The sequence below is a fragment of the Rhinolophus sinicus genome, chromosome 5, assembly GCF_057876585.1.
Source record: "Rhinolophus sinicus isolate RSI-liver-muscle chromosome 5, RSI-T2T, whole genome shotgun sequence".
In the NCBI taxonomy this organism is placed as follows: domain Eukaryota; kingdom Metazoa; phylum Chordata; class Mammalia; order Chiroptera; family Rhinolophidae; genus Rhinolophus; species Rhinolophus sinicus.
Genome location: NC_142505.1, coordinates 84,417,694 through 84,436,310, shown reverse-complemented (window position 1 = coordinate 84,436,310; position 18,617 = coordinate 84,417,694). Strand labels below are relative to the sequence as shown.

The window sequence follows — 18,617 nt, the reverse complement described above, 5'->3', positions numbered from 1 at the left end:
CCTGGAAAGCTCCTAGGACATTCCACTTACTATTCATGGGTCTATTAATGCTGCTCAAATGTGTTAAGCTTTGCTTCCCTAACTAGCATTACATCAGGCAACATTCTTCACTCCTCCCTCTGCCTGGTGAATTATAAGGCTAGAAGCTAACACCTAGAAACGGTGGCTGGGAAGTAGCCATGGGCTCAGAGCTTTAGATATATACGGACTCATTTGGTCCTAAAGATCAAATTATCATCCCTATTTCACAGATGAGAAGATTACGGCTCAAAGAGTACATTAATTTGTGCAGGTTCGCAATGGCAGAACCAGAGAATTTGAACACAGCTTGTTTGACTCCAGAGCTCAAGCCCTTCCCCACTACATTAAGCCTCTATTCAAGTAGAGAATGTGACCTGTGAGGCTAAGGATGGTGATACATACGCACACACCAACGGGTGGGTCTTTTGCTAAATTCTTTGCATCACCTCCTTTCATTTTCAGAATGACTATGGAGTTGGTTCTGAGAAACTGAGGCTCAGAGAGATTAGCATCGTTCCCTAAATTACACAGCTGGTAGATAATGGAGCTAGATCTGAACCCAGGTTGTGTGACCCGAGAGTCTGTGGTCTTAATCGTGACCACCTTTGCCTAACCCAATGCTTTGGATCTTGAAGATGCTCATAAGTACTTGTCAGGCTGAATTGAGCCAATGTCCACCCTTCTGAATTGCACCAGTGTCCAGTGTGCTATGTAAACACACAAGGGGCTGCAGCGAGCTGCCTGGGCAGCTGTCCAGCTCAGCAAGCATATCATAAATATAAGCTGCGGCTGACACGGGCGTGCTTCCTGCCAACCACTTTCTCTCTGTCCATACATATACCACACAGCCCTGCATACACAGCTCATGCTCTCTCCTCTTTCGCTTACTGTGGACAAGGAGTAAGTGTGTGACGGAGTTCTCTAATGTCTGGCGGCCCCAAGGGGAAGCGGCACTGGCTGGAAGAGGCACAGACCCCTGTGCAGTTCGAATGCATTGACTCATTTAACCAATGTATATTAAGCACCTACCAGACACTGGGCTAGGTCCCTGTACACAGTACATAGCAAGCAGATAAGATTTTGCTTTCAGGGAGGGATAATCTGTAATAAATAAGCATAGGTACCGTGTTTCCCTGAAAATAAGACCTAGCTGGAACATCAGCTCTAATGCGTCTTTTGGAGCAAAAAGTAATGTAAGACCCAGTCTTATTTTACTATAATAGCAGACCGGGTCTTAACTAACATAATATAAGACAGGGTCTTATATTACTTTTTGCTCCAAAAGACGCATTAGAGCTGATGGTCTGGCTAGGTCTTATTTTCGGGGAGACATGGCAGAATTGAGGGGAAGAGAAAGAGACTGGGACAGCGATGTGGATAGGTGGGGAGGAGCTCAATTAGTTAAAACCTAAATGATCCAAAGGTGCCAGCTGGGCAGCGGGCGATGAGAGCGCAAAGGCTTGAAGATGGGGGAAAGCTTAAGATGGTGTGATTTTAGAACAGTAGTCTGCAAATTGTTCTTAAAGAGCCAGACCGTAAATATGTATCTCACCTCTGCCACTGTCGTGCCATAGATACTATGCAAACAAAAAAGTGTGACCGTGTGCCAGCAAAGCTTTATCTACAAAAATGGTCAGTGAGCTGGATTTGACGGGCAGGTCTCGTTTGCCGACCCCATCTGAGAACATAAAGCAGGCCTATGAGGCTGCAGTGTGTCCAGGGAGGGTGAGAGGGCAGCAGAGGGGTGGGAGCCGGACCCCGGAGGTCCTCCTCATAAATCTTAAAGCAATGGAGGCCACTGGAGTATTGTAAGCAGGAGAATAACATCTGATTGTCATTTTTCAAAGGTCACTCTGGCTACTGTGTAGAGAACGGGTTATGAGGGCAAGAGTGGACGTGACAGGACCAGTTAGGCAGCTGGTGGAAACGCCCGGGTGAGAGATGGAGGCGGCCTGGGCTTGGGTTGGGCAGCAGAGACGGCTGCGGCGGCAGAGAGTCTCCAGCAGGGAACTCGCCTCTGTAACCCCTCTGCCTACGCAGCTCGGCAGCCCCCTGATGGGGACATTCTCTATCAGCGAAGAAACCTGGGGCAGCCCTGCCTTGTACTTGTGCTGTACCCTGTACCCAAGAATGAGTGGAGCCAGCCCATCGTAAAGCGTGAGGAAAGTATCCCAAGAACTCAATTTTAGTGAATGCCGTGTGAATTTTCCAGGTATCACTAATCTCATAGCTTCACGATGACTAATGTTCCTGAGAACATGAGTTATGTCTCTTTCCAGTTACTGTCGGAGGTGCTTGCTCTTGGACAAGCGGACAGTTTCCTAGCAGACTGCGAAGGGCTGACACTGCAGTTATTTCCCAGCTGCACAAAGTCCAAACATGGACAGAGCGGCCACTCCAGACTCCAGCACAGCCCCTGGAATCCAAGGGCTTGGAAGTTAACAATTACGAAACAACAGACTTCCCCTCGAGGCGCCCCTCCCTCTTCTTCCTCCTTACTCCTTCTTCTGGATCTTGAAAAGACAACACGTGCACACACACTCCCTCTAACAGTCTCATTAGGAAACTTTCTTCTGATTAGTCTGATGATCTCATCTGAAGGCTACAGAGCATCCAACTTAAACAGCCCTTACCTAGTATCTCCAGTGATAAACTAAAAGATAGAACAAGGGAAAAGATCTCCCTGCCGACAGTGTTAAGTTTTTTTTCTCCTCTCATGCTTGATTTCTCCTATAGAAGTGAAAGAAAAGGGAAAATGGGGATATGCGGCATTTTCTAAAAATTGGACATAATAAAATATCATTACCCTGTTTTCCCAAAAAAAAGACCTAGGTGGATCATCAGCTCTAATGCATCTTTTGGAGCAAAAATTAATATAAGACCCGGTCTTATTTGACTTATAATATAAGACCGGTCTTATATAACATAACATAAGACCTGGTCTTATATTAATTTTTGCTCCAAAAGACACATTAGAGCTGATGGTCCAGCTAGGTCTTACTTTCGGGGAAACACAGTAGCCAAACCAGTGTAAATAGTGGATTAGCATTTTGCCAGATCCTCCTTCGACTGCAGCTCAGTCAACATTGAGAGGTATCTTCTGGGCTTAATTTGACCTGCTGTTCAGGGAATTTGAAAGGTCACTGGCATTGCTGATTAAAAACAAACTAGTATCAATGAACTCTGCCATGACTCCCGAGACCACAGGAAGACTTGGGTAATGTCTCTGACTCCTTAAACCAAACCTCTCTCCTGTCGTCACTCGTCACTGCAGGACTTCTGACGATTACCAAGCTGAGGGGTGGGAGCAGTCATAGAACCTGCCAGACAGAGCACCCTGCTGGCGATGAAGATATTCTGGAATTAGATAGTGATGGTTGTACAACTAGGAATATACTAAAAACCACTCACTTGTACATTTTAAATGGGTAAACTGATGGTATGTGGGTATCTTAGTAAAGCGGTTTAAAAAAACAGCAGAAGTCTACACTTAAGAAAAGGAGGCACAGACAAGACACACATGAATCCTCAGACCTTTTGAGAGCTGAAACCAATTCTGCCCCCGGGATCTGGGGTCCTGCGTGTTGTCAGAGTGAACAGCTGACAAGAACACGGCAGTGCCTTGTCCCCCAGAGCAGTGGGTTGGGGTTCAGAGGGCACACCTTTGAACTGGATATATCTGCAAATGTGGGGCTCTTTCAAGTCCTGCTCACCTATAGGCAGAAGCCCCTCTCCTGCTGATCGAGCAGGACCCAGAGGCCCGCGCATGCCTCCCACTCTGGTTTGTGTGGCGGCGAAACAGTGTCACGTATGGCTGGGCTGTGACTCCCTGACATGGGCCTATTCGGGGTACACTCTCCAGTGACATGGCTTTGGGCAGCCTTTAGGGGACCCACTTCGCCTGATGTCTGCTGGGGCCTGAAAGCTCCAACTGCTGACAGGAGAGGCGGCTGGGCTGGCTGTTTGTGTGCTTTGACTTGTAAAGGGCCCGAATGAAAGTTAATGGAGCAAAGGTTAAGAACAGGGATGTTGGGGCTTTGGGAGCCATGAAAGAGGGCGCAGGCCCAGCAGACCACACGCAGTTATGGGCTCAGAAGGACCAGCGCCGAGTGTGACCTGGGAATCCCCCACGTGCTTCGTGACCAGCTTCTCAGTCTGTCTACCCACGCCTGAGCGGCACCTCTGCCATGCTGAATGCAGGGCCTGGGCACACCGGGGGCAGCCGCTTGGCATGTAGGGGCTGGTCCCCGGGAGCCCACCTCTGCTCTGGCTTGGGCCTCGGGGCCCTCACAGATAGCCAGGGCTCGGGGAGTCAAGGAGCAGGCCCCACTGGCCCTCTGAGAGCCAGGCCTGGGTCCTGTCAGCTGACAAGGAAAGCCTGTCACTGTGGGCTACGAGAGCATGAGGGCCTTTTTCTAAGATGGATGCAATGATGGCAATGACGATCACAGCACTGACATACTGAACGCTTCATACGTGTTTGAGTACTAACTCTAACACGGAATGTGCACTCTCTCAATTGTCTCTCACAACCCTGTTATCTTCATGTGACAGAGGAGAAAACGGAGGCACAGAGAGGTTAAGTCACTGCTCGAGATCACACAGGAACAAGTGATCGAGCTGGGACTTGTGCTTTGGTAGCCTGCATCCAGCTCATGCTCTCCAGGGCTACGGGAAGCCTGGCGGCCTTGTATTTCTGGGTCTCCGGCAGGCGGTAGGTGGCATGGTCTGGGCCAGGGTGGGCTGCCTGGCCATGATGGAAAGCCCTTAAACAATGTGGGCTCATCCCTGCCCAGGAACTCAGCCCCCACTCCACCTGAGGTCAAGAAGGGAGCCCTAGAAAATGTCCAGTTCCTGAAACTAGGCAGCTGTTTTTGCTTCCTCCTTTGAGCAAAACAAACAGAGCCTTTCACCCAGGGATCCAGGAAGATTAGCCCCAAAGGAGAACTTTATCTGGGGAAAATCTCAGCTTTAGTGGAAACTTGGGCTTTTCCTTAGAATCCTGATTTTCCTGTTATGTAACTGATACGTGATAACAAATTATGATATCAATTCTTACATTAAAAAAGATTATTATGACTATTTGTTTTAGGGAGGAAAACAAGAAGAAGAAAGAAAATGGTGCATGAAGCAAGTAGTACCCTAGTCTACGGGGCGGGTTCCCTGAATCCATGGTGGCACCAGCACACGTGAGCCGGACAGCGGGTAGATGCAGGGTGCTTTGGCTCTGGGGCAGTCCACTCTCCCGACAGTCACGGGGAGGACGAACAGAGACGCAGTGAGGCTTACTGCCTGGAGCTCGCCAAACGCCCACCATCTCGGAAATCGGCCTCGCCTGCTGTGGACAGTGAATGCCACCTAACCGAAGGCCAAAGGGGCACAGAAGCTGCGGCTTCAATCTCCACTGTGAGCTTCTGACCATTTGCAGGATCCCTGTTCTCCCCTCCTTGGTCTCCTAGCCCCTGCCCAGCCCCCAGACTCAACTAGCCACTGCCAGGCGCTGAGCTGAGTCCTATGCGGGCACAATGGCATTTCACATCCACGACACCACCATGAGACGGCTTCTGTCAGAATGAAGAGCTAATGACACCTGTCCACTCTTGATGGCGCCCCCCAAAGGCCTGCTGGGGCTCTCTCGTTTGGGGATGAGATACACAAACACATATGCTTTTTCAGTCTTACCTGTTCTGTTGAGATTTTCCATAGGTAGGAACTTTGAAAATTCCAGTTATTTATTTGCTCCCCCCACCACGCCCATCTTTGCAAGGGGATGAGAAAACTCACCATTATCGAAGACCGTGCCTGCTGTAAACGAGAGTTCTGAGTCGTGTTCAGCTTTGCAGGCGTACAAGGCTTTTGCCTTCCGGAATGGTGTGCTGTGTGAAAACAGGCGCTTATTTAGCAATTTTTAAAAACCCTCTAAAAGCCTCAGGTATTTAATCTTTCATCTTCCCTTTCCCTGCAAGCCACCGAGTCCTTTGTCATGGGAAGAGCCTGACAAGGCAGCTGGATGGCACAACATGAGGTGGAAAAGTTGCAACAGTCACTGGAGAAAAATGAGAAATAGTCAGAGAAAAGCCGTAAGCCCCGAGAAACCACGCTTCTTGTGGGGTCACCCTACGCCATGTTAAAACTTGACCTAGGAGATACAACAGCTGGACAGTGGGAGGGCAGGCTGGGTCCCATTTTTGGAGCAGGAATAGCTTGGGAGGAGGGAGGTAGGGGCAGGAAAGAAGTTGCTCTGGAGAACACTCCCAACAGACCCTGTTGACAGTTGGCAATGCTCATTGAATCAAAAAGGAGAAATTGTAGCAAAGCCAGGTTTCGACTCTAGGCCACAAGCTGACATCAGCCCTCCCAGATGTTACTTATTTCTCATTGGGCTGGTGGGGCAGGATTCCAGAGCTAGAACTCCGCCACCCCCAGGGTAGGGCAGGGAACAGACAAGGTGTGTGTGTGAGCAGTTACACATGTATGTGCAGAAGCGCACACGTGAGCCTGCGTGGGAGGGTGGGGAGGAAGATGGCACAGGCGCCATGATGCCTTTTCTCATGTCCAACGAGTGTTAACAACCACTCTCACTGTGCATGAGAATCACCTGGGGAGCTTTTGAAAAAATGCAGCTGTCTGGGTTCTACCCCGACTAGGCATCAGGATTTTTAAAAAGCTCTCCAAGTGACTCTAGTGTGCAACCAGGGCCGAGACTCTTTGTTCTAGAGAAGGGGTTGGGTGAACTCTTTCTGTAAAGACTAACTCTGTGGGCCACATGGTCTCTGGTGCAATTACTCATCTCTGCACTGTAACAGGAAGGCAGCCACAGACGACATGTAAATGAATTAGTGTGGCTGTGTTCCATCAAAACTTTACTCTAAAAAGCAGGTAGCGGGCCGGATTGGACCCAAGGGCCACTGACTGCTAAGCTGTGTTCTAGACAGTTAACTGCAAGAACTGGTAAATCCTACTACCTTCTATTAATTTTTGCCTTGCTACCCAAATAGTTCCAAATGATCTATTGACTTCTCAAGGGTCATAAAATGACATTTAACAGCCAAAATTTGGCTCTTCATTCGACAAAAGCAATCTCCCTCTCCCTGCAAGCCATCTGAGGCAGGACAGGGAGGGGCTCCAGAGAAGAGTAATAAAAGAGCAAGCAGGTCTTCTGGTTTAGACAGCCCAGGGGTGTACATTATTATTTTGTCATCAATTGACAATTGGATAGACTCAAGGAGGCAGTGGTGCCAAATCTGCCATGATGCACTGATTTCTAGTGGCCACAGGACATTTAGCTGAGAAATGACTGGTCGCAGGTAATTCCAGACAGAATCAGAAGGGGCAGGGCGTCTTGGGTCATCGTGGAACTGTTACTTCTCGGAGTCACCAGTTCCAGATTCCCTTTGGGAAAGAGGAGCCGAGGATGGAGGGAATTTTGTACCAGGGCCATGTGACTAGAACCTCTAGTCTGGGCTCTGTGAAAACTGGAAGAAAGAGGCTTAAAAGTTCTGTTGTGCACGATGATCAGAGTAAATGATTACCCAGAGTTTGTTGCCAGGGTGCAGTTTACTGATGTTCTCCCTGGTCTTTTAAGTAGCCAAGAGATGGTGGCCAGGTGGGAGAAAACTGGGAAAGTGGGAGAAAACGAAGTGGGCCTGCTGGGAATAAAGGAAAGAAGAGCCTTCAGCATTCATCAGCTCCCTTAGAGAACAGCTCTTCCCGTGTAATTATCATTCAAGTCAGAATGAAGTTCAGAACAAGGGGCACATTCTGTGATTTGACTAAACCAAGTCTGTGGATTGGCCAGCAAGGGCCAAATATCCAACGTGCAACTTTTCAGGGAGGGGAAAAAAAAAGTTATTTATTTTATTTTATTTCATTTATGTATCAGCCCCAAACCCATAGAGACAAATAACTAGAGCCTGTTATGACATGGAAGGTAGGAGAAGCCAGCTGACATTAGCCAGGGTCACTGTCCCTTGAAGGACAGGGCAGAGGAGGTAAGGAGAAAGCAGAGAGACCGGGGACAGGGAAATAAAAGGTGAGGGAAAGATCATCTGAGGCAAGTCTCCTCCAGCTGAATTTCCATCGAGGTTACTTATTAACCTCATTAAGTAAAGGGAAAGGGACAGAATAGGGGTGAGCCAGGGAAACCGACTGGGGTACCTGGCAGGAAGACAGCGGAGGGAATGGGCGTGAGTGCCCAAGATTATCCTTCACGAGGAGTAGCTTTCCACTAACACCAGGCATTGGGAACTGAATAATGAAGTGACAATAAAACAGTACATTAATAATAAAAACAAAGATCAGGAAAGGGCCTTGTTTTTCTCTCCAATTAACAGGTAACTGAGTCTATGAGAGGATCTTTTCCCGAAACTTCCTTCCACTCCCCTAGGACGTGCACAAAAATGGGAAGGATGACAGAAAGGATGATTTTTAAAGGGACCATTTCTGTTCCCCAGAACTCGGGCTGCCAAATAAAATACAAGATGCCTAGTTAAATTTGAATTTCAGATCAACAAGGAATAGTTTTTTAGTATAAGTATGTCCCAAATATTACATAAGACATATTTACACTTAAAAAAATCATTTTTCGTTTATCTACAATTCACACTGGGTGCTCTGTATTTTATTTTATTTGCCAAATGTGGTAACCCTATGCAGGGGAGAGTCTTTATCTTTTTAAAGGTCTGTCATCCCAACATGTGCAGTGTCCCATGCCACACACCCTCTCAAAAGCTGAGAGCAGTTTGCTTAAGGTAGGGTTGCTACCCAAACAGCTCCTGTTGGCACAGAAGCTGTTTGTAGGCTTTGGCTCTGATTAAAAAACATACAAATCCCCACCAAGCATCTTTGGTTCTTTGGCTCCGTAGCTCCCTCCTCTCTGCAATACCTGTCGGCACTGCACACCGAGAGCCGGGGGTGCCGTAGGCTGCTCCTGTGACAACGCCCTTCAGGCCTCCGCTGGGCCTTCAAGGGCACGGGCAAGTTTGGAACCTTTTGCCAGTTCATTTTTAATTTTCACCTCTGAGCATGGCACCAGGCCAGGAAAGCACTCAGAGGAGTTTCCCTCAAATGCCCTTGCAAGCCTTGCAAAATGACAACCCACTCGCCATTGTATGGCTCTCCAGGGAGGTAGGGCCAGCTAGACTGGCAGGCTGCAATGGTGTGCTCCTTTAGGCACAATTTCCCAGGGTCCCTGTGCACGTGGAAGTGAAGGGTTTGGGGCTGGGAGCTCTTCTGGAGGCATGAGTCAGTGGAAAGGGGAATGGGAAGACAGTGTTCCTCTGGTACCTGTTCTCTGCTGTGAAAAGCATCTTTGTTCCTGAGCTTGAACTAACAAGCACTAGGGATGCTTTGAAAAGGGGAGACAAAGCCATTTCCAGAGGAGACAGTATGTAGAAGTTCATGAGACCATTTATTAGGTCTAATTAAATACTTATTTTTAATAGCTCTGCCGAGGGAAGGAAATCTGAAGTTCATGTTCCAGAAGTGGATTTGGGAGAAGGCCCCATTAGATCTGACTAATGTCCCCACTTCTTGGCTGCATACTGCAACAGCAGTTAGGGGGTTTTAGCCCTAAGTTGGTTAGGTCTGATGGGCCACCTCCCCAGTACTGTCGCTATCCTCACTCACCTTGGCACACATACTTAGCTCAGGGACAGCCAATTGCAAGCCCTACTCAGCCTTGCCTATTTCAAAATGGCAGCTCCCTAAAGAGATGCAGAACAGCAGCCTTCAAATGGTGCTATTCTAACAATGGCCAGAGGGGGCAGTACTGAGTAACCACGACCCCAAACATACTGGGTGAGTCGATTCTATTGCCACTGTCCTCTGCCAACCTGGAAATACTTTGAGAGATGGAAAGCAGCAGCTAAAGAAAAAACTTGGAAATATCTTGGGAGGTGGAAGGGAGTGGAGAAGTGGGGATACTGGACAGGCAACAGGGCCCCAAAGCTCGGAGACACAAAAAAGGGGATACCCTCAAAGCAGAGTACATTTCAGGTTTTTAGCGAATGATTCTCCTATCCTGAATCCCTTAACCCATTCTGTCCAAGGGACCAATTTTGGGAAGATTTTACTCTCTTTTGATCAAAATGAAGGACCACAATCTTCTAATGACCAAGTCTCTGTTATGAGTGAGGGAGGCGTTTTGGAAAGTGACTGTCTCTGGTCAATGTAGTTTGCTCTGGTTCAGGTCCTCACGGGACAATCAGTGATCTAAACAGAACAATCCAGGCCATTTCTAGTATCCCAGAAAGTTAATGTCTCCCAAAGCACCCAGAATATGTCTAAGAAAAATTAGGAAATAATTTGAGTGTCAGGAAAATATGATCTGCATTTTTACCTTATTCCCAGGGTGAAGATAAAAGAATACACTGCAAAGCTATTTCCCCCATATTCCAGACAAAGCTGGATAGAAAATCTAGAGTAGCAGGCCAGGCTCTGGGGCTGCAAGTGGCGTGGAAACTTGAATTTGGAGCCACTCGTGTGTTTGGAGGAAAGAGCGCTGGGTTGAGGGCAAGAAGTCCTGAATTCTGGATTGGCTCTCATGTGGTCATGTGACTGTGTACAAGTTACCTCTCTGTGCCTTAGTTTTTCTCTATAACAGGGTTTAGGCCATTTCTTCTCTCATTCTCATATAAGGATAGAATAAAATGATAGACATAAAAGTGCCTGGAGGAGAATAAAGTAATATTTATATCTGTATATAAATAGCATAGGGTTTTCTTTTTTTAAAAGTGAGACTCAGCTTCGTAAATTATTTAAGACTCTCTGCTGGACCCACCCCTTAGGAAAAAAACCAGTTATGAGAAAAAGATGGATGAGAAAATACTGCCATGGCCCAAAATGCTTATGATACTTATAATTGGGCCTTACCTTTTGATTATCTGAAAACAAAGATTAAGTTCGAGAGAGACACATGCTCAGGACACAACAGCAGAGGGATTCTGCAGGGTCTTTATTAATTAACTCTTTTCCTGGATTTAAACACCTTCTTTTCTCCAAAGAACTCAAGTGCAAAGAATTATGCTTGCACGCCATCAAAGCAGGGAAAACTCTAGGATGGCCCTTGGGGAGAGGAAATAGGTCAACCCTCAGAAGGAGGTGCTGCCCGTTCCCATGAGAGCTAAGGGTTCATGACACATGGAGGTAGAAGCGGGCTGGGAGCACTGACGATTCCTGGGAGGACATGGAGGGAAGGAGGTGGCCATATGCAACCCCTTATTCTGTGTTACATTCGTCTCTCTCCCAGTGGTCTGGTCTCAGCAAATAACTAGGTATCAGTGCTCATGGTCGATAGCCCAACGCCACAAATAAACGTTGCCTGATGCTCCTTGATAAAAATGAGGGGAGAAAAGGCCAGTGTGTGTCTCAGCACTGTTCCTTCTGATATTATCTTATATCAAAGCACAGAGAGCCCCATGCTTCAGAGAGTAGGCCACACACAGGAGCCCGTTCAGGAGGCGCTCGTGCCGCAAACTCCAGGCGTCACAGATTATTAATTCAGAAACCAAAGAAAGGGTTCAGAGGGCGTGAAAAATGCCATGTTAGTTCATGCAAATGATCCCTCCCAGCTTTGGCTCTTAGGCTGGAAGCACAGCAGGGCAGAGGCTGGCCCGCCATTGTCCCTGACTGGTTTTGGGTAAACCGGACCCGGCTGCTTGTCATCCGTGATTTTACCTGGAGTCTTCATGAACCGTTTCTTCTGGCCTGTCAAAAAGCAAGTGCAGGTTTGGATGGCAGGGAACAAATTTGACGAGGAGGCTGAACACTGCATGAAGAGAGGACCAAGCCAATGAGAACAACGGCAGCAACAGAAAACCAAACAAACCCTGCAACAGACCTGATGGGGGATGAGTCGCTGGACGTGGATGAGGTGGGCAGAGGGCTGGATGGCGCCGAGAACATGGGCCAAGATGGCGAGAGGGGTGAAGTTGGGCTTGGATTCGGGGGGCTGCAAGACATAACAACCAGAAAACTCGTCAGCACACAGGGAAACCACAACGGGAGCACGGGGGGTTCATGGAAAGCCAGATGATGGACAGCTGGAGAGGACCAGAGAAGCACTGAAGCCTAGGAGGTGTCGTCAGTGCCAAATCACATTTCTCCGGACCAAACCTCCGTGTCTTGCAAAGTACTGCCGGGCTGTAATTCCCGGGATCATCAACGCGTCTCTTTGCTCTGCAGAACAACTGCTTTCTGTGACAGGAGCTTCTTTACATGTGTCTGTTGGGCCTTTGGCCACCAGTGAAAAGGGCCTGATCCCATCATGTACGTGAGTTCCAAACCCATATCCGATCACCAGCCTCGGCTGGGGCAGGGCTAGCTTAGAGCCAGCCTGCAGCTTCCACTGCTGCGTGAGTGTTTTTAAAGTTGTGTCTCAGCAAAAATGACCATTTTTCTGGGCCACACAGGCCATTCAGCCAGAAAACAATTTCCTGTTTACGTTTTTAACTACATGGGCTGTGTGGCCATTGGAGACCCAGAACTACTGCATTAGAAAAAGGACAGCGGACGGAGGACGGGTCTGGACCCACAATTCTTGGGACAGGGCTTGCAATTACGGGAAGCGTGCAGTTCCTCTGAGGTTTGCTTTCCAGGTCTGTTCTTTCTCTTTTCATGGATTCTGGGCATTTTTGATGCTTAAAGAAAAACCTCCAGGGGGGAAGCAGTGGGAAAAAAAAGGAGGAATGGAAACCTTAAATCTGTCATCTTGTTCTTTGATTGGTGGCTGATCAAAAGTTTGGAGAGGAAAGGGTGCAATTACTAAAATATGGTTTAATTTTAATTGGTCATGCTAGCGCTTTGACTTATTTTCACAAATTACACAAACAAACAAACATCTTAGCAGCTCTGTAAAATCATATTAAGTCACAAACAGTGCAAACTAATGACTGAACTAAAACAATGCGGGAACCACCTGGCCACACCACCTCCACCGATGGCTGGACTGTTTGGTCCAAGCACTTTATAGAGCTGAAATGACAGCCATTCAATCCAGGGGACAGCCTTTCTAAATATAGTGGGATTTAGCGAGAACGCATAAATGTCCTACTTGATGGGACATTCTCAATTCAGACGTGAGACCCAATTATGGCCCCAATTACCAATGGTTGTACCATAAATTCCTATGGCAATATACAGTAAAAACCAATTATGTGAGTTCATCAGATAGCCTCAGACTAACTGAATGAAACATTTCTTAAATGCCATTAAGTGTATTATATTTCTAGAATATAAATTCCATGAGACACTGTCCGTTTTATTTACAGCTGTATCTCCGACACCTGACATAGTGCCTGTAGGTATTCAACGAATAATTACTGAGTAAGTGAATCAAGGAATCTCATTTAACCCACCCAACCAGCCAAGAGGCACCATTATTGTTCCCATTTCACAGATGTGGAAACAGGAAGCTTGCCTTGACGATACCCAGCCTGTAAGTGACAGGCCCAAGGTTTGGACCCCAAACCCCTGGCTCCAAGGCCAGAGCTCTTGCTGCCACAGTGTAGCAGACCTTGCTCTGTTCCTCGATGTGCCAAACTTCTTCACAGACCCAGCCATAGGTAGAAGCCTCTTAACCACTGATTTATGATTTTCCTTTAGAGGCCTACCACATTTGTCAGGGAACATGGGAATGCAGCAACAGACAGACTTAATAAGACCCAACACATTGTAAATGGCAACAAAGTCCCCAATCCTGCCTCCAGTCTGATAGTTTCATCCAGCAGATGGAATCCATACAATAGAAGAGATTCAATGCAAAGACCTTGGCTTTCTTCTTCTTTTTCCCCATCAATCCAGCAAAGTCATGGAGCACCTAGTATAAGGACAACTGGTAGACTACAACTTAGCCTTTGCCAAAATTCCTAACTTCAAGAGCTTACAATGTATTTGCTCAGATGGGACACATGAAAAAACAACTAACTGTAACAGAAGATAGTAAGATTCATCCGCTGAGGGATAAATTGCTCTATTATTAGTTTAGTATCTGTTCCCACCTGACTTTGTCTCCAGTCCTGGGAAAAAGTGCTGCCTCGTTTCTACTGTGCCGTCCTCAGTTTCTTCTGCACTTGCAGCTGGTAAGAAAGGCTTTTTCCGTCCCCCCACGAGATAATGACCTAGCAGGCACCAGCGACCCGGGGATGACTTCCAAAGTGAAGCCCAGCCCAGGAACCCGAGTTCTGACAAGGGCCGACTTGGAGGTTCCAGAGAGCAGCCCGGGCCCAGAGGCCTGGATTAATCTCTTCCTCTGGTCAGTGGTTAGCACGGGACAATTAAAAAGTCCTCAGGACTCTTTATTTATTTATTTTTTTGTGTGTGGATTTTTATTTTTTTTTTAGTGGCTTTTATAAGTAGGAAACACCTCCAGTTTCCTATTTCATCTGTACCAAGAATTATGCCTTTGGCTAAGGCACAGTTGGGAACACAGTCTGTGAACACAGTGTGGGTTCTGAATGTTTTCTCACGTCCTTGGATATCGAAGTGGTTCTTGGCCACTAGCACAGGGCTGAAATTATCTGGGGGTGCGGTGAGAATGCAGGGTACTCAGAACAGCTATAGAAACTTACTCTTCAATCCCAATGTCAATTGCCACAATATGAACTGTAATTTTTAACAACTAGTAGAATTTCATTTGTTTGCTTGTGTTTTAGTCATAGCAATAACATTTATTTGCTATAAAAGGACCACAGTTTAAAATTTATGACCACGTTTTAGTAGTAACAATAAAATGCATACCCCACAGTACTTCTATGGTTTTTTTAAACTACTGATGGGATTATGCCTTTTGTTTATTTGTGCTTCAGAGTCATATCAAGAAAACTCACTATTGACAATACCATTGAACACTTTTCTCTACCAGCATGCTTGAGGCCTGAGGCCCCAGAATGATTCTAAACATAAATATGTTCCTCCAAGAACAGAGAGCACATTATAGTTTCATTTTGATGCAACTCAGAGAACCCACAGTTGGAGAATAAGGTGCATAGGGACGATTACAGCCCAAGCCTCTTTGTATAATCTTCTATTATCCTTTTCCCTCCAGAAGTGTCTGATAAGAGGTCACTTAAACAACAGCACCCCTAACAAAATCCAAAACAAAACAGACAAATGAAAAAATATGGTCAGCTTTCCTATTAGCTCTGAAGCCTCCAATGCTGAATTCTCAAACTCTTTTCCCACTAATGAGGCCAAAGACAACAGGACAGGAGAAAATAATTTTAAAATTACAATCTTAGCAGCTGACCCCTGGAGGCCTCCCTGCAGCCCTGAGTCCAGCTGGGAGGATCCGAGCTGAACACTCCAGCACATTTTTTACCCTAAATATTCCTGGGGTCCCACCAGGCCCCCACATCCAAGGCCCAACTACAGCAACGACCGCTGAAACTTGAGCATGAAGGAACATTCCCTTTAGCGTGGAACACTTGTGCATCTGACTTGGAGTTAAGGGGCAGCCTTGCATCCGCTTTAGTTTGCTGGCCCACAGCATCCTCAGCAGGAGTCAACCCACCCCAGTCAGTCCCTCTGACGTGCACTGGACAGGGAAGAAATAACGGTTGAGGAAGATGAGGCTCAGAGGCCCGGCAGCACGCTGGGCTGTGGCTGACAGTTCAAGTACAGGGTGTATCAATATCACAAGCTTGACACCCTTCTGTGTGACTCACTTGAATGACTGAACGTCGGCCGTACCACGCAGGGCACGCCTGCCGTACCGTGGACAGGGCTGCCCACAGGCCCTCAAGCTGATCATGAACGTGGCAGACCCTCTCTGGTCTCCACACCACAGTCGTGAAAACCTGAGCTGCTACGAGGAGCAGTAAGCTGACTTTTAAGAAGAAAGCTAATTTCCTTTTTTTTTTTTTTTTTTTTTAATTCTGATACTCAAAATTTCAGATTGCCTTGTAGGAAATTGGAAAATACCCAAAAGCAAGAAAAGTAATAAATTCACACATACTTTATATCACTGATAATCACAGTTAACATCATGGCATATTTCCCCACTATTTTTTGGGGGGTGGGGTGGGAAGCAATAATGCTGCATACACAGTTAGTAGCCCTTTTTCACTTAATAAAGCATTTTCCGATATCATTGAATAGCCTTCGATATATTTTTTAAATGGCTACAGGGTATTCTATTGTAGGTTATACTCTGATTTATGTAACTATTCTCTCATTGTGTACGCTCAGATTATTATCCCCCTGTAGCCATTATAAATAGTGCTGTAACTCACATCCTTGCTGAGGGCCACTGCCTGTCTCCAATTGTTTCCTTAGCGTAAATTCCTGGAAGTTAAACTAGTGGGTCAAAGGCTAGGAGCTTTTTTAAAAGGGTCTTGATACAGCCTAGCAAATAGCTTTTCAGAAAGGTTCTGCTGAATGCCATTCCCACCAACAGTATATGGGGGTTGCCCCTTACCTCTCACTAGGCCCCCCCCACATGGAGCACTATAATAAAAAAAAAAATTAGTTGGACCCTCCCCCCGCCCCAGTTCACAAAGGTTACCTCAGATTCTATTCTTTCCCAGCATTTCCAATGACATAAAAATGAATATAATTCCCTTCCCGTGTTCTATTTCCATCTGGAAGCAATGTTAATGTTCCAAAGGGCATTCTGCCAAGAAGGTCATGTGGGCATTCTGCCAAGAAGGAGACAGGCAGATGGACAGAGACAGACAAATACATCCTGGGGATGTCAGAACCCCTGGTCAAATAGTATGGCTGCTTCAAGAGAAACTGGGAGCGGCAGATGGTTAGCTTGGTGTAGGACTCGCAAAGATCAGACTGAATAAGAGGGATGAGGTACACAGGAGGAGGCAGAGTCTTCAGCCAGCAGCGTACTGTGCCGAAGTCACAAAATGGGCGTTTGCTCCTCTGCCAGGCAGGGGACTGTGATCTGCAGCCCAGGTTCCCAGTCACGGACCTCAGGCCTGGGCTGGGCTTGTGGGGTTGCCCAAGGCCGATCCAGTGCTTCCTCAGTCCCCCTTCCCAATGACACGGGAACAGGGACACTGCTATTAAACCCATGGGGGACTGTATATATCGTGTTTCCCCGAAAATAAGACCTAGGCGGACAATCAGCTCTAATGCGTCTTTTGGAGCAAAAATTAATATAAGACCCGGTCTTATCTTACTATAGTAAATAGTAAAATATATACTATAAGACCGGGTCTGATATGACATATGATATGATATGATATGATATGATATATGATATATGATATGATGATATGATATGATACCCAGTCTTATATTAATTTTTGCTCCAAAATACGCATTAGAGCTGATTGTCTGGCTAGGTCTTATTTTGGGGGAAACACAGTATATAATATTTGCCCCCCTCTATAATGAGAAAGAAGAATCCATGAAAACCTATACAATCCTATCTAATCGAATCCCAAATTAGTGAATTCCTCTCCTTGGAAAACATTCCTTTACGTCTTGACTTAAAGTACCATAAAAAGAGATGGGACATCAAACTTCAGCCAGGAAAACAGGGCCAAAATAATGACAAAACTGGATAGTGGTGAATCAGAGTATATGACACAAACACTGATTTTTATTTGTTGAAAATGTGAACACATATATTCTTTACATGTGGTTGCCTAAGCTTTGACAACACAGAAATCCTACACAGGTAACAACCTCCTGAGTTTTCAGTATGTTTTTCACTTGACAAGAGGAAAACCCCGCATGCCCCCGAGTTGTATAGTTCTGTATTCTTTTCTGAGTCTTACTATTCACAGATTCTTTCTCCTCAACTAAAATAATTTAATATGCTTTTTTTTTTTTTATTCAGACAATGACAGAGTCCCGATTCTTATTTTAATGAGACTAGCTGGTGAAACCCCCTACGACCTTAGCAATTATACACAATTGCTTTTAAAATAGTTTTAAAATAATTTGCTTTCAAAATAGTTCGCCTGATCTAAGTGCAGTCGTTCTGTATTCCAGCTTTAAAGATTTTCCTAAAGTATAAGTTTCAAATAAATTTTAAGTGCAGATGGAGTGTGGTAGGGATGGCAAACATTCGATGATTTAAATAAAATCCAAAATCTTAAAATAGGGCATCTGTCATTGCTAAGGGTTCCCAAGTCATCATTTGACACTTCTCATGTAGAATAATACAGAAATATGAGGTAGAGGGGAAAACGCTGGATTGGAAATAAAGATGTTTGGACAAGAGTCCCAATTCAATTGCTCGTAGCACAGGAAAAAATCCTCAAGGGAAAGGACCAGCAAAGTTAAATGGGACAAATGCCTCTATTGTGTTCCATGGGCGTAATACTTACTGAGCATAGTATTCTTTCCTGCTAAACCTGAGCGCAGCTCCTCAATCTTTTTCAACACCAGACTTCAGGCACATCAGAATTGGTCCTTAATAAAACGTATATATTCCTTTTCAACTAAAAAAATTCACAATTTATAAAGTTATTTGTAAGGAAACACTGAGGCATTTGAAGGGGCACTATAAGGAGTCCCATGGTAACATTTGCTATTTCAAAAGATTTGATTGGTTGCTGAGAAATCCCACTACATCCTTACTATATTAAACTGAGTGCAGTACAACTGTCATTCTCTATATAACAAAGACATTGTAA

At 46.0% G+C, this 18,617-nt stretch overlaps 1 protein-coding gene across 3 annotated transcripts in view; it reads right to left on the bottom strand.

Annotated features, from left to right (window-relative positions):
• ARHGAP26 (Rho GTPase activating protein 26) overlaps positions 1 to 18,617 on the bottom strand; it is a 752,092-nt gene that overhangs the window by 8,476 nt on the left and 724,999 nt on the right. For 2 of the 3 annotated variants that reach the window (XM_074313709.2, XM_019739058.3), the window contains 2 exons: positions 11,861 to 11,971; positions 5,806 to 5,897 (listed from right to left, as the gene is read on the bottom strand). In XM_074313709.2, the coding sequence (XP_074169810.1) occupies positions 5,806 to 5,897; positions 11,861 to 11,971 (203 nt within the window). The remainder of the gene's footprint in view (positions 1 to 5,805; positions 5,898 to 11,860; positions 11,972 to 18,617) is intronic. The other variant, XM_019739059.3, reaches the window with a different exon arrangement.